The sequence below is a fragment of the Electrona antarctica genome (genome assembly GCF_951216825.1).
Source record: "Electrona antarctica genome assembly, chromosome: 15".
Taxonomy (NCBI): domain Eukaryota; kingdom Metazoa; phylum Chordata; class Actinopteri; order Myctophiformes; family Myctophidae; genus Electrona; species Electrona antarctica.
In genome coordinates, this window is record NC_136796.1 from 37963184 (window position 1) to 37979593 (window position 16410).

Below are 16410 nucleotides of genomic sequence, written 5' to 3' on the forward strand. Positions count from 1 at the left end.
CCTCACAACGTGACGATGTAGATCGGCTAGCTTAACTATTTAAAAATGTTTGTTCTTTTGTATAGTAAAATGTGGCTGATTAGTTTAGGGGCCCCTAGTTTCCATCTGTATTTAGCCTCGATCTAGCCTCCATCTGCATCGAAATATACTGTATATGCCATATATATTATTATGATATCCAAATCCTAGAGTAGACAATATCTAGTCTCCTATCACAATATTAACATAATATCCATATATTGCCAATCCTTATTTGGAAACAAACTACAAGAATAAGCTTGAGAGGATCATTAACATGACTAACAACGTTACAGTGTCTAGAATCTGCTAGTTTTGACACAAACACTGAATGATCACTGGGGAGACCACCATCACTGAAGGAGGGTTGGTCATATAGAGATACTGTAGCTATTCTGGTGCTGTAGAATCTATAGAGGCCTATAAATCAAGCTAAACGAGCTACATTTTATTCAAATCCTAACCATTTGCAGTTATAGGTATAAGATACCGTCCCTCTAGGAGGTGTACGAGAAGCGGTGTATTATTCAAGCGTTATTCAGGTTGACAGTAAAGGCCCACCTGCCCCTGGCAGGTAAATTAAACTTTCGGGCAGGTAGAATTTGCTGTCAAATTCATAGCTATGTAGGTATTTCGCATTAAAAAAAAATAGGTATAGCATTTTTTTATCGAAAGGAAAAAAAGTGTTGAATTGAACAGTAATTCAAATTGTACCTAATTCAAATTTTCTCATTTTATAATAGACAATTTACTTTCCGGGCAAGCGGGCAGGCAGGTAGAACATGACCTGTAGACTTGGCCGACGGGCAAGTGCCTCTGAGACCTTAGTGTCAACCCCTGTATTCTAGTCAAAGAATCGTATTAACAAGGACATTCACCACCCCAGGCAGCTACAAACAGCTTCCACCCTACCATGACGCTGCTGTACAAATTAGACCATATAGCCTTGGCTGCTACATGGGTCCATGACAAGGTCACAGCCAAGAACGTTTTAAAGATGGAGGGCCGTGGTTGTTTTTCCCCCTAAAACATCATCATCATCATCAGGTACTATGACTATACTAGGAGGAAGATTTATTTCAAAAAAAGTCTACAGAAAGTGTTAAAATGATATGTTTATGTGGCCATACCAACCAGTTCATTAAGTATACCTGGTTGTCACCTTAGTACCACCCACCTGAACTTAAGCCTCACCCACAGCTGTTGTATGATAATGTGGGAGGGGTTAGTGTTATGATGTCACTAAAATGGTGTATTTCGATTGGGCCTTTTGACTCAAAGGCTTTCAGCTTTCAAGAAACCAAAAATACATAAGACATATTTTAATATTATAACCACACCTGGTCTATTAGAGTAATGTTAACTCCATACTACCATAGACACATGAAAAACAGAAAAAGTACAAAAATCACACCACTCCATCTTTAAGCATGCCCACCCAGATGTCATGTAAATATGACGTCAGTCCTTTCTTTGTATATTTTGTTTAGAAAAGTTGCTAGTAAAAAGCCAAATGGAAATGCACAATTGAATCTTTAACGCAGAAATAACATTTCCTTAATATTTAATATCATATTGTCTATGTACCTCAAACTGTCCGTTGCTGTTGGTATCGTTTCCTTCAAACGCTTTTTTTCCAGCAAAACCAAACCGCACTCAAGCAGCAAGCTGCTAATAACTTACACTGCCCGCCTCTCTGCTCACTCTGTCCGAATGAGGAGGCTCATCTCTCCGCTAAGAAACTACACTCTGTCAGAAGTGACAAACGCGAACATAATAAGCTTACTGAAACGGCACAAAATAATTACCGCACAAGGACAATGTTGGTGCAATCAGGAGATTCAATAGGGAATCTATATTTTAACACTTTTTGTGCCCAAGACATCTCCACACGTCTTTGTAATAATGTCCTGTGGTGCCCAAAGACGTCTGGAGACGTCCTTTTTTATCGTCTGAGGCTGGGTACTCTACTGAACTCTACTGAACTAGGGTATATTATGGGTATATTTTGTGTTGAAAAATCATCCAATTAACATGGGGGCACTCCACGTCGCTATGCTGAAAGAATACAAGGGCACGCACAAATTAACAAGTAAAAAGAAAGAATAATTGGCTGCGATGTTTCCTGGTTTTAAAGCGGCTAGTGTTTCAACTCCTCCCCGCTCATGTGTTCCTAATCGTGGGGCACGGGAGGAGGTGATTTGTCTCGATTCCTCCAGTCCACGGAACGCTAAGAGGCAAAGCCGATTTTACAATTAGCCTCCGGGCGGGGATGATGGGGATCACGTTACTGACCGCTGCGGTCTCCGAAGCTACTCTCCTCTAACCCGGCTACCTCTCCCCTCCGCCTAGCCCCCACGCGAGGGTCCGCTCCCAGCCCTGAGCCCTGTGTCCTGTTCCCACGGGAGAGAGTTGTGGAGCGGACTGTCCGGTGTGAACAGAGTGTGGAAGTCTGCTGACTTCGCTATGCCAGTAGCAGTGCGAGCGAGAAACACTGGCAGACATCGCAAACAAAATCGAAACCTAGAGCGAAACTGAATACTGAAGAGGGGGAGGGATTATACAAAGTAGGGCGACAGCCCTGACGTAAATCGTAGGACCAAAGCGTTTTTAGTTTTTACATATAATTTACATAAAATCCCATATAAGTTGAGAAAGCCTGATTGTTCAAAAATGGGTCTATGTGGAAACAATAAATTGAATCTAATCTAAAAAGATCTAATCTAATCTAAAGATAGAAAATACATAGGGGAGCCTAAAAAACAAAAAAATGGAAAAAGTCAAATTTCATATTATAGGTCCTTTAATTGCAAGTAATCAACTAAAAGTTCAAAAGTTCATGTGAAAGCCATAGTGATGTGACAAACAAATTCTGACATTAGGTTGATTGATTCCGATTCTATTTGGATAGTATATTTGAGCACATTCTTGATAGTTATGTAGAAAAGCTTTATTTGTATTTTTTTTTAGCATATTGCAGAAGCTACAATTACAAATATCAATATTTTGACTCAAATTTCACAGATCATTTTTGAAGGACCCCCCTCTATAGCTGTATAGTGTCTAGTCACTACTACTAGACTACTGGTAGTCAGTGTTTCTACCCTTCTATTGACATGCTCCTATAATTCCGTAGTTCTGCTCACTTAAAGTGGCAGTCTGGGTTTCATCTTAAAGTTCTTGCTGTGGCGATAAGCCTTGAGAGTATACGGGACGCTGATCAATGACTCTCTGAAGTTTCCAGGAGATGTGCCTCGGAGTCATCTCAGTTTTTTTTATCTACCCTACAGCATCTTTCTGTCTGTGTTAGTTGCTACCTCTCTGTCTGGAGTTATAATTTCTCTTTTTAATATCATTGATTCATTCGGTCCCTCCCATTGCATGTTTTTGAGAGGCGCTAGCCCCTCTTTTTATGCTCAAAGTACCTCCATTAATGCGGCTGTGCGTGCGTGCGTGCGTGCTTGCGTATTTGCCCAATAATTGCTGAGGCATGTGTGGCTTTGATTAATAGCTACCTATTTTTGCCTCACATGGATGCACTTGTTAAAAGAGCAAGCGAGACCCGCAGGGTAGTGTGTGGGTGAGAGCGGAGGAAGTTAGAAGATCACCACAAGAGGCAAGGTAGGAAATTAGTTCGAGAGAGAGAGAGAGAGCGAGAGCGAGAGCGAGAGAGAGAGAGAGCGAGAGAGAGTGATGGCGGAGGGGGTGAGGTGGATGACTCACTGCCTGAGATAGCTAGAAGCAAACAAAGCAAAGAAGCGATAGAGAAACTAATAATATGCACAACTTATCTCTCCCACAGAGTCAGGTCACCTACATTATACAGTACACACTCATTCATTCTTTCAATTTCTTTCTTCCGTCCAAAACACCATGACAAAGAAATAATTATTTAAAAACTCAGAATGTGTCTGAAGTTAATGGCTTCATGGTTTAGCAGTTTTGCTTATCTGAGATTAATCCATTCCCTCCTCCTCTCCCTAAACCACGATATGCGACAAACACACCCCCCCCACGTCCCGAAAAAAACGCGTGCATGGCCGTGAGAGACCGAGCAAACACCGGCGCCACATTCTTTGATCAACATAACACTTTGAAAGGATTAGGTACAAACAGGCGCCCCCCTTCCACAAATTAAATTCTCATCTCGTAAAAAACAGGAAATTAGAAACCCATTTACATCCAAAATGGGGGGGGTTGTTTAACGAACCTTATCGACTGAATCCCAAGTGGATAATATTCAGCTGAATCAGCTCAAGTGCGAGCTGAACGCTGTCAGATTCAGCAGTGGGACAAAAAGAAGCACTCTCTTCGATATGACAACTCTATAGTCTAGGTGACAGGATGAACAATAGAGGTGACTGTGGGCCCCAGGGGACTGTGGTGGTGGGCGGGGGGGTATCAGGTACGGTCGCCCCTAAACCATCTCGTCCCTCGATTCTTTTCCGACGACCTCACGCCGACCGCTCGGTGCCGCGAGTTCTTGTAGGCCTATTCTTGATTTTGTTTCACTGCATGAGAATAAAGTTTAATAGAAATAAGTTTAGGGTTATAGGCATAGTTTTACTGGGGTTAAGGTAGGAATAAATAGGTTTAACCGTTTTAGCATAATTTACTTAAGTTACTTTAGGAATACCAGGCCGCGCAGTTCCGCCGGCTGTACGGCGAGTTGGTAAAGGGGCGACTCGTTTGGTATTTGGCGGGGGGGCAAGGGAGTCCGAACACATGAGAAAGTGGCTTGTATATAAAGAGATCAGTAGAGAAATTAAGATGTGAATGTCAGTTATGTCCTCTCTGAAAAGCCATGGTAACCTTAAGTCAAAAGAAAACGGATTAGGGACTATTTTTGGGTCAGTTTCTGTCCCTCTCAGATTTAACCCATTTAGGACTGAGACCAGATTCTACAAAATCTGACAAATCTACAAATCACTCTTGATTTAGAAGACTTTAATGTCTTCTAAATCACAACAGTTTTCATGTCGGTGGTTTCTCATGTCAAGGACCCCAAATCATAAACTATGACATTGGCCGCCAACTCACATCTGAAAATATGTAGTCCCCCCCCCCCCCCCCAACCACTATACTCAAAGAATATATATTCAAAGATTTGAGTTAAAAACGCTCTGAAAGAATATATATTCAAAGATTTGAGTTAAAAACGCTCTGAAAGAATATATATTCAAAGATTTGAGTTAAAAACGCTCTGAAAGAATATATATTCAAAGATTTGCGCCACATTTTCACGGTTTTACAAAATGCAGTTGCTGATGAATATTCATGGTACGTAATTGATTGATGTGTGTTCTCATCAGCATCCGGATGCAAGGTTAAGACGGACTTATCTGCGGAGATAAACCGGTTTCTTTTAGTATTATTTTTTTTAGCAGTATAAACAGTCAGGATTATTGTTTACCATTTACAGTAAGATGTAGGCATTTAGCAGACGCTCTTAATCCAGAGCAATTTTATAGTAAGCAAGAACAACACAACGTAATACGTTGTGTTGCATAGAAATAGTCATCTAGCAGTAGTTCCCGAACTTTTTCATATCAAGGACCCCCAAATTGACATTCATTAACCTGCGGACCCCCATTTGAAAAGATATGCCAGGGATCCCCATAAGAGAAGATTTGTACGGCTCTAGCAGTGATTCTCAACCTGTTTAGTTACAGACCCATAAGGGCCCATTTGTTTCCAAAAAATCATTTAGCTGGGGACCCCCCTGGGACTCCCTCAAGGACCCCTGGGGACCTCCCTGGGACTCCCTCAAGGACCCCTGGGGGTCCCCAGACTCCACTTTGGGAACGACTGATCTATAGGAACTAAGAACCTTACATCAGTCTACTCTATGGCGTCTAACAGTACAATATCAATCAATAATCAATATCTGTACAATCAAACTATAAGTATACACTATAGAATGCTATGTATGTATACATTACATGCCATCTAAATGATATATTTTACGTCGTGATCTCTATAGATTGAATATATTCAAGTTTTCTATTGCTCCCCTCAGATAAAAGTTGTATTACATCTTAAATCATGTGGCAAAATACTGCAGTTAACTATGCAAAATAATGCTAATACAACAGACATGAATGACTCACACTTGAATGTGAGCCAGAGTCCTTTCAATTTCATGATATAGATGAAGTAAGAGTGACACCTACTGGTAGGAAATAATAACTGCATGGAATCCCAGCATTCTGGAACTGGTATTCAGTTTCAGACTGTGTGTGTGTGTGTGTGTGTGTGTGTGTGTGTGTGTGTGTGTGTGTGTGTGTGTGTGTGTGTGTGTGTGTGTGTGTGTGTGTGTGTGTGTGTGTGTGTGTGTGTGTGTGTGCGTGTGCGATTAGATTAGTCAGATTAACATTGTTTCAACGTCTATACATAGACGTTTACAAAACTGCTAATCAACGTCTAAGCTAATTTTCATTTTTAGAGCAGTTATAACCCATTTTTAGACGGACGTCTAACGGTCGACTATTGCTCAGTGGGTTAATTTTCTTCCAAAATATTATATAATATTATATAATATATTCGTTCTCATATGGCTCCATGCATGAGGCCCATTGTTTCCACTGTCTGAAGGTTATCAGCTTCGCTGCTTCTAGAATTGATATTGATGAGAAGGGCAGGGCTAGCACCACTGTCTCTAACATCGTCTCTGAAAGGAGAAGGAAATTGGCTGGGCACGTACTCCGACTGCCAAGAGAGAGACCGGCAAGTGTGGCAATGGACTAGATGCCAGAAGGTGGAAAGAGGAAGAGAGGGAGGCCAAAGAAGACATGAAGACAGACAGCCAAGGAAGACCTAAGGGAGATGGGTGTTGGCTGGCACGGAGCAAGCAGGGTCGCCAGAGACCGGAGCAAACGGAGGGGACTCGTCGCCCAATGTTCCAATAGGAACGGGATGAACAAAGTCTAAGTCTAAGTAAGAAGTCTAGAAGCTGTGAGCTGGACATCCAGGACATGTGGGGCGGCTGTGGCCACCGAGTGGCGCGCTACGAGCTTGTAGGTCTGCTATTTTTTTTAAATCGAAGAACGACTGACATAGAAACATAGCTTTTTCAGAAAACTGTCAGGATGTAGAAGACATTTTTAGATGTCAAAATGGGTTAAACACCAAAAGGGGTTCCTCCCGTGGGCCTGAATGGGTTCTTCCCCCTCCGTGACATTGGGTCTGCTATGTGCCGTGTCCTCCACTCCTTTCATGCTCCAAATAAATCCATCCATTCAAAGTGAATAGTAATACTTCAGTGACAATACTGAATGCACCAGGGCAATAGATTCAATAGATGATGTTCCACTCTACAACACACAGTATGCGAGCAAGAAATTCATTTTTTGAATTCAACTGAAAAGGCCAAGCTTGCTGTGCTGCTTGCTGATGAGGGCTGTCTGCACTCTGCACCACTTGTTTAGGCATACCTGGGTTTTTTGGGAGCCCTAAATCAGCCCTAAATACCAGTGTTACTATGAAAACGTGCATTTCCCGTTGGTCCGTCACGCTCTCATATATGGTCATGCCTCGTGACATCCGATGCCCTAATACAATCCCTGTTATGCCCATATATGGAGATCAATCATCCCTGATGTCATCAATATTAAGTCCATACTGTATATGGCCTGGGAATGTCAATAATATGACCATATTGTGACAGTCTCATGATAACCACTTTTGGCGCTACTCAGATTTGCAAATGAACCAAGTTGGTACAACACATGGATGGAGCTGACTGACTACCATCACCTGAATCTCAATATATGAAGATCAACGACACTGACCTCATCAAACCCTGAGGATAGCCATACATGGAGAAGACTGGATCATCACCTACACCTGGATCTCCATATATGAAGATCACGACACTGACCTCATCAAACCCTGGATAGCCATACATGGTTTGACATACTAGATCAGTAGTACAGTTGGAGGCCATCGATATTGTCCTTTTCTTTTTGCTGAGGTTTGCGTGATCTGCGCAAAAGGACAGTTAACCCATTTTGGGCGGGAACCCCTTTTGGTGTTTTAAACATTATGTTATAATTTAGCTATTGAAAAATAGCAGATCTACAAGCTCATAGCGCGCCACCGAGTGGCGCGCTACGAGCTTGTAGGTCTGCTATTTTTGAAAAATCGTGAAAATATTTATTTCAGAAAACTGGAGGATTTAGAAGGATTTTTAAAAATTTTGAGGTCAGGCCTAAATGGGTCAAATGATAAGGGACAATATCGGTGGCACCCAACTGTAGATCTGCATATATGGAGCCGGCCAGCAACTCTACATGCGACCTCACTGACACCAGATTAATAGTTTCATCTGGTGTCAGGGGTGGGGATTGTGTCAATTTCTTTTAAATTAGTTTACATATATAAAGCTGGACCCAAGTGGATCTCCCTCAATCTCCGGTGCTGCACAGCCCCGCAACAAAGGGTCTGTGTGTAATCATAAGAGCTATGTTTTGACTGATGGCAGATTGGTGTTTGCAGTCCACACTCACAGGAGGAGACACGTGGGTCATCTAGAGCAGTGTGGGCAACTTTGACGATGGAGAGGGCCACTATAGTTTATGCAGGTCGTAGCAAAATACCAGATCTACAAGCTCAAAACGTGTCGCAGTGCGACGCGTTTTGATCTTGTAGATCTGCTATTTTTGCTATATTTGAATTGAAATCCTGTTGCATTTAGTTATACTTATGTTAACTTAAATGCAATACAATGGACATACAATTCCATTGTAACATCTGAAATCAATACTATATCAGTATTCTGATATTACCCTGCGGGCCACATTAAGTGAAGGTGGGGGCCGCATGTGGTCCCCGGGCCGCCAGTTGACCATGCATGCTCTAGAACAGCATGCTTATGTTAGGGATTATGTTAGGGATGGGCAATTTGGCAATACGGTACTAAATCAATAAAATATCGCAAGCACAGATCTACTTAATACACTGTGTTTTGGTCTGGCGGTCAAAACAATGTGGCATATAATGCCCTCTGTCCTGTCAGTGTCAATAATTGCAAAAGAAGAACAAATAGCAATCATAACACAGTGAAAAAAGTCTTGGGCCCTGATTCTAGAAAGTAAAAAAGGCTCACAGCACATAGTCCTAAAAAGCAGGGTGTCCGATTACTGTGCATCCAGTTTGGCCACCTCCTAAGCCATTGCTTATCAGAAGCCAAGGTGATATCACTCCCCAGAACACGTGCAGAACGTCCTGGAGACAGTCCCAATGCTTTATAAACTGCTCAGTTCCTATTACAATAGGAGAATACACGCGGCAGGTGCAGTCTTATCTAGGATACAATACTGTAATCTGTGTCAACGGGTGACTTTTTAACCAACAGTGTCTGGTATTTGCCTTGATATACAAAACATGAGGTGTATGTTACTATCATATATACAATTTTCAACATTAGGTGGAGGAGGTAGAGAATAGGTGCGTTACTTTATTGGATTACTATTGGAGAGCATATCAGCATAGCACCTGAGAGGTTAGAGATAAGCCTCACTCAGACCTTTACTGCATTGCTGTATGCTTGTTGGATGAATGTTGTGTAGTGTCATGGCCGTCCCAATGCATTTCCAATGGAAGTCACATGGTTTGTAGTCCACATTTTGGACTACAAGCTGTTGTATGGCTTTCGGCTGTGTTTCGACTGCGCCCCTCCCCCTCATACAACACAAATGTTGTGTCAAACCATGTGACTCCCATTGGAAATGCATTGGGGCGGCCATGACACTACACAACATTCATCCAACAAGCATACAGCAATGCAGTAAAGGTCTGAGTGAGGCCCTAAGATACCAGTTTTAATCCCCACAACAGCCACAGTGTATTTATACTGAAAACCTCATGTCCCTCATATGTCAAAGTGCCTGTAGATTTTTTGTACCTTTTTTTTGTACCTTTATTTCCCCAGGGGACTGCAGATGTACTTTGTAAGTAGAGTTGTTCAGTTCTAGGTACTCGGAACCGGCCCCGATACTCTGACCCGAGTACCGAAACATCCAATTGACACTATAGGCTGAACGAATGCAACGGGAGCAAGTCTGACCCAACACTGCAGCAAATCGCCACAAACAGCAGATCTACAAGAATAAATAAACTGACAAGTGTAGATCGGAGATCCATCTGCATCTATGAGATAAGTAAGTGGTTACTCAACAAAAACACGTACTCGGTCTGAAAAAACATTGTATCGGGACAACTCCATTTGTAAGTGGTATCATTACAGTATCATTTTGCTTAGTAGTTTGATACAAACATAGAAACAGCCTCTTCTGACTCAAGTGCCATAGATCATTAACCAAGAGCAGAAAGGCAGGAGGCGAGACATGGCCAAAGCATTTCCGGGGGTTCCCCGGCCAAAAACGTTGAGAACCCCCGTACTATAGGATGCAGCTCTGTTGAATTTGGAAATCGTTTATGACAACTGGGTAACTGTCTCAGTGTCTCATTGTCCAGAGGAACTGTTCCACTCCCACAAAGTCACGACAAAAATGGCTATCAACAGCCACATGTTCTTTAAAAAGTGAAAAAAGCGTAAACCAAACCTTCTACCTACTGCTATGCACAATTAATAGTAGTAAAATATTAACTTTGGGATCTTGACGGAACTTTGGAAATAAACGTAGGAATTTGTGGATTAATTTTACATTTATTTTATGACCATATTGGATTAAAATGTATCGCTAGAAAAAAGGGGTTAAAAAGAGACTATCAACAAACATGATGCTTTTATTATAACTACCTAGCTTTGTGTGTCTGTGTGTGTGTTCCATGGAAATTATTTGATTGGCTGAGCATGTGATGCTCAGCATGTTATTGGCTGAGCATGTGATGTATGATGATGTATGGTCGGTGATGATGTATGATGATAAGAGCTTCACTTCATACTTGATATTTTACTATAATATAGGGTATGATGAGCATGCATAAAGTGAGTGGCGAATCAAGTGGTAAATTGTGTGGCAAAGAGTGTGGCAAACTGAATTTAACATTGTTAATGCAATCAGATAGGACTTTTATGTGTGGATGTATGGGCTGTCAATGCCAGAAAGTAGTTTTTTACCACTCAGTAGGTGTTCCCACATAACTTATGGGTATGATGATGTTACACACATACCCTCTATTTTAAGAAAAAGGTCTCAGATGAGATGAAGGGGCCCAGCTTTCAAACCTCTACCTATTACCTGCATATGCTGTAACTCTTACAGATAAGTTCCCCTAGAAACTAATGATTTGCAGAAAGTGTCACCAAGTACAAGACACACCCATGACAACCAGGCATGCACGCTTATCAAGTGAAACCTTCTTTGAGTGACAAACCCAAACAATATCAGTGACAAAGACAGAGCAATATGTCCTTCTTCCCACATGGCCAGCATGCTTCAATCAAACCCATAATCTGCACAAGGAGAGAATTCAAACATGCAGACGGATTAATTTAGCTGGTATCACCCAGAACTATGTGGATAAATGGAGTTGGTCACCTTCCAAGGTCTAGTCAGCTGCGTTAGTAGAAGGTCAAGCGTACAGCGCAACTAGCCTGGCTAATAAGCCAGACTCAAATCACACTGTCGTGTGGTATTTGAGTCTGGAGATGCTGTGTATGGATCTTGTTTCCCGGGGGGCGGGTTCAAACATTTTCTCTTTGACGCAATTGGTCAGAGCTTCTGTCAGTCAAAGGTCTCAAGCATTGAACGTCACTGTACCAAAGCCCGCCCATATTGCATACCGTGTCCCGATTGGCCACACCAGTTCTCTGGTGTAGGAAATGGGCGTACAATTGAGCCTCTCCAGACCGTAATCCGCCGGCAGGCAATTTTTTTTTGCCAACGGCTGATGCGGTCTGGCTTATTAGCCAGGCTACAGCGCAACATCAAAGTAAACTTAAATGTTTGTTCGGTTCCTCTTGATAAATTGATCTCACACACGAGTGGTTAATGATGACAAATACTTCTTGTGACTCACCATGACGGCTCCAGGAACCCAGAAATGTGTATGATATGATGTGACTGATATGGTTACAGAGAGCTACATAGTCATGTTCTAGTGAATAGTTGGCATAACACTGACACAACACATGACACCGCCAGTAAGTCAAGTTGCTGAACAGCACATTGTTGTATGTAATGTTATCCTGTACTGTGTCTGATTGTATATACTAGTACATATGAGTACTGTGTACAGTGCATATAGTCTAAGTATGTCTACTCTGTAGTGGGGTTTTGCATTTTTTCATTACTAGAGCGGTGCCTGTTGGAGTCTCTACAGCGGTGCCCGTTGGGCACTGGCCTACTTGGAACGATGCAAGTTGGAAATGCATGCCCCACCCAGATATTATGTCTGTGTCCCTTTTATGCCCATATATGGAGTTCTTTGTCAGGCATGCCCAAATATGGAGTCTATGCAGACGTCAGAATGATGTCAGAACAGGCCAGCTCCATATATGGACCCTGGGCAGGGGCCCTGTCCAGAGCCCGGGCAGAGGCCTTTTTGGACAACTGTGGGTCCGACCGACTCGACACTGCACTCCCTGGAACACGTGTGGATTGATGGTTGATTGAATAGTTTATTAACAGAGATACGGTTTACAATGATTGTTAAAAGGATAACACGGAAATCCCCAGCCACTTGTTTCCATAGTGGTCCCGTTTTTGTTTGTTTGTTTATATTGGGATGTTGTGTGCTTTGTGTTAAGGCACAGAAAGCCAGAGTACAGTATTTCAAATCAAAGTATTCTATACACATCATGACAATTAAGTCTGTTGAAGTCATTCCCATTGGTATGTTGGTGTAACTAAACATGTAGTAGTGAGTAGTTGACACTAGCAATCCAAACAGAACCGCTTCTGACCCTAAATGAAATGTCAATCAATAAGTCAGTTGACTTAATCCAATTCCATGCAATGAAAATGTTGTCTTATTGTTTTCTACGATCTGTCTGGCTTCCTCTACAGATACAAATGTATTTCACAAACATTTTGCTAGAAATGTTCATACAAGACATTAAAGCATTACAGAGAGTAGAATGTACACATGGACATGCACATGGACAATAAATAAAAGCCTTAACACAAAGTCAAAGCTAGCCGCAATTTGCAACACTAGATTTATTGTAATGGGTTGAATCTAGAGTTGCAATATCCTCCTTAGACAGCCCATTGATCCAACATTGCATTTCCGATCTGCTTGTATTAAACAACGTTAAACTCACCAACATTGCAGCGTTTCAAACTGCAAAGCGTTTTCTTTCATAAAGAGAGTTTGGAAACACTCGTTTTTATTAACTGGTCGTGCTGCTGCTTCCTGCATTATGTGCAAATTCGCAGGGCCGTTCGGTGAAAATAACGCTTTGCAGATTGAAAGAGGATAATTCAAGCTTGCCCTACAGCTGCAATGTTGGTGAGTTTAACGTTGTTTAATACAAGCAGATCGGATATTCGATTTGGATCAATAGGCATTTGACACATTTGTTATTTGAAGCCTTTTCTGGGAGCTTACCTTGCTTGGAATCCGCAGGTTTTCCACAGGACTGAGGTCAGCCATGCTCTCCTGAGGGCTCTTCAGGCCCTGTAAATAACAATATGCACTTTTTATGATAATTTCTCATTCACACTCTGTTATAATCATATACACAACTAAATAAGACTGATCTCAAGCAAATCATGAGTACATCCCGTGCGCAACAGTTCCCTGCATTAACAGGCTATAGCCGCTAGCACTACACATAAATGGAAGTGAAAAGCATATTTCTGAAAAGTGGTACTCAATAATGTGTCTGCTGGGCCAGCCGTCTAGTGTTACTGTGCAAGATGAGAGCTTCTATGACCGCCCACATTTCCCATTGTTGTGCCCTGTTGTCAATGGTGGAAAGTAACTAAGTAAAAGTAAAATGTTGAGGTACTTTGTACTTTTCTTGAGTTAGTACGTCAAATTTGCAGTAGTTTTAGTTCTACTCCACTACATTTCAGAGATAACGAATACTTTCTACTTTTGGTACTTAAATACATTTTGATGCCAACACTTTTGTACTTTCACTCAAGAAGTGCAGTTTGCAGAATTACAGTACATTTCAAGCACAAACTCAATACAAAGGCTGTTAACTGTGAGTGGACGACCCAATTAAGCATTACACTTGTTTACAACAGGGTCCACCATGTTCAATTCATCAAAACATTTAGAGACGTAAAAGGGGCGACTCACACCTTCGCATCTACAGTAGCATACAACATTGATGCATGCTAGATGTATGAAAGGGTTTGTTTACCTTCTTGCCCCAATGCATTTCCAATGGAAGTCACATGGTTTGACACATTTGTGTTGTACGGCTTTCGGCTGTGTTTCGACTGCCCCCCACCCCCTCATACAACACAAATGTTGTGTCAAACCATGTGACTCCCATTGGAAATGCATTGTGAGCTTGCATCAGTCAATAAGTCTCATGCATCAGCTATACATCAATCTGTTGCGAAGGTGTGAGTCAGGCCTAACTCTTTGTGCCAGGCACGTGCACACATAGACATCAAAGGGGGCTTCGGCCCCTGCCCTTCTACCCGTCTGTAAAAGACTGCCCTCTCCAGACCATGAATGCAGTGTTTACTACATGGTGAAAGAAATGCAAATGCCCCCTTTTTCCATGCCAAGCATTCAGAAGAATTGGCTTTTTCTGAACTTGAAGGCAGCATTCTACGCTGAAAGAATTTGTTTAGAAATCTATGGCATACGCCACGTGAATGGGTGAATGTAATGCACAATCTATGTAAAGCGCCTTGGATAAAGGCGCTATGTAAATGCACCATTTATCTCCAGTAGCTAAAAAGTGCTGGGTTGTGCCGCAAAAATAGAAGATCTACAAGCTTGTAGATCTGCTCTTTTCGCTACATTCCCTGCACGTCCCTGCTTTGTGCAACATGCTTCATGAATAATGAAGGGTGGTAATCTTTTCTGCACGTAAAATCTGGACAACGCTGACCTTCTTTTGTTGAATAATAACTGCTATCAAACTGTATGTTAGCGTTATGTGCTTAGCTATATCAGTGGTTTTCAACCAGTGGTCCTTGAGGCGGTTCCTGGTGGTCCCCAGCTAAATGATGGAGAGTTGGTAACCAAATGGACCCTTATAGAGCTTTAACTCTTGAAAGAAACTATTTGGTTTCATTGTACGCTCTCTAGAGTTAAATTATTGTTAAACATCTGCATTACTTTATTTACAAGAAGTCTACACGATTAGAGAGTGTAGAAGAATAGTTATTTTGATCAACGTTTGCCTGTTATCTCTCCTAATGGTACCAACATCAATACAGCATTGAATTGTAGACACAATCTTATCCAACGACAACAAAATAATCTTTAGTTTTGGGGTCTGAGAGGCTATAATGTCATCAAATGGTGGTCGGTGGCTCAAATGCCGAATAAATAATGGGCCTTGAAATGAAAAGGGTTGTTGACAACCCCTCTGCTACATCTCTGCTGTGTTAAGGAAACGAGCTGTCAAATTAGCGAGCTAGCATGGCTATGATGCTCCATCTCTCAAGAGGGTTTTTGGGATGGGGAGACTCCTGTTTCTCTCTCACCTGACGGGCCATCAGCGACTTGATCTTCTGCATCGCAAAACAAAATGTTCTTCAGTGCTAAAAAAAAAAAAAACAGTACATTAACGGCAGGTTTGTTTTGATGTCAACGGTCTGACACTACGAGAAGGAAGCCATGGTGGTTAAACATCACGTGACTGTCCGATACAGGAACCGGAACGATCGCAGAGCATCATGGGAGAGGTAGTTTCCACACGTGAATGGTAGTAGTGGTTCAAGTCAAGTGTTTGATAATAACAGAAACTTTAAATAATGCAACGGCAGATCATGAGTCACCAAACTTAAACTAGACTATAGGCAAAACTATTATTATTATTATTATTATTATTATTAGTAGTATTATTAGTATTAGTATTATTAGTAGTAGTAGTAGTAGTAGTAGTAGTAGTAGTAGTAGTAGTAGTAGTAGTAGTAGTAGTAGTAGTAGTAGTAGTAGTAGTAGTAGTAGTAGTAGTAGTAGTAGTAGTAGTATTATTATTAGTATTATTAGTATTATAGTGTATACATGGCATTGAGGTACCAATGTTCTAAACATCTATCTGCCTGCCTGCCTGCCTGGAAGTGCCTGTCTGCCTGTCTGCCTGTCTGCCTGCCTGCCTGCCTGCCTGCCTGCCTGCCTGCCTGGAAGTGCCTGCCTGCCTGCCTGGAAGTGCCTGTCTGCCTGCCTGCCTGCCTGTCCGTTGACTATAGACTACAGCTTTTATTGTGAAGTTGAAGACCATTAAGTGACAATGATGATGATGATTTGTTTGTGGGCTAGAACATTGAATATTGGGCCTATTTT

The 16410-nt window shown here is 41.8% G+C and overlaps 1 protein-coding gene across 1 annotated transcript in view; it reads right to left on the reverse strand.

Annotated features, from left to right (window-relative positions):
• Positions 1–15813, reverse strand: part of vps50 (VPS50 subunit of EARP/GARPII complex) — a 207297-nt gene extending 191484 nt beyond the window's left edge. The window contains exons 1-2 of the mRNA XM_079523040.1: positions 15609–15813; positions 13537–13605 (exon numbers count right to left, since the gene is read on the reverse strand). Coding sequence (XP_079379166.1) covers positions 13537–13605; positions 15609–15641 — 102 coding nt within the window. The 5' untranslated portion in view covers positions 15642–15813. The remainder of the gene's footprint in view (positions 1–13536; positions 13606–15608) is intronic.
• Between the last annotated feature and the right edge of the window lie 597 nt (positions 15814–16410).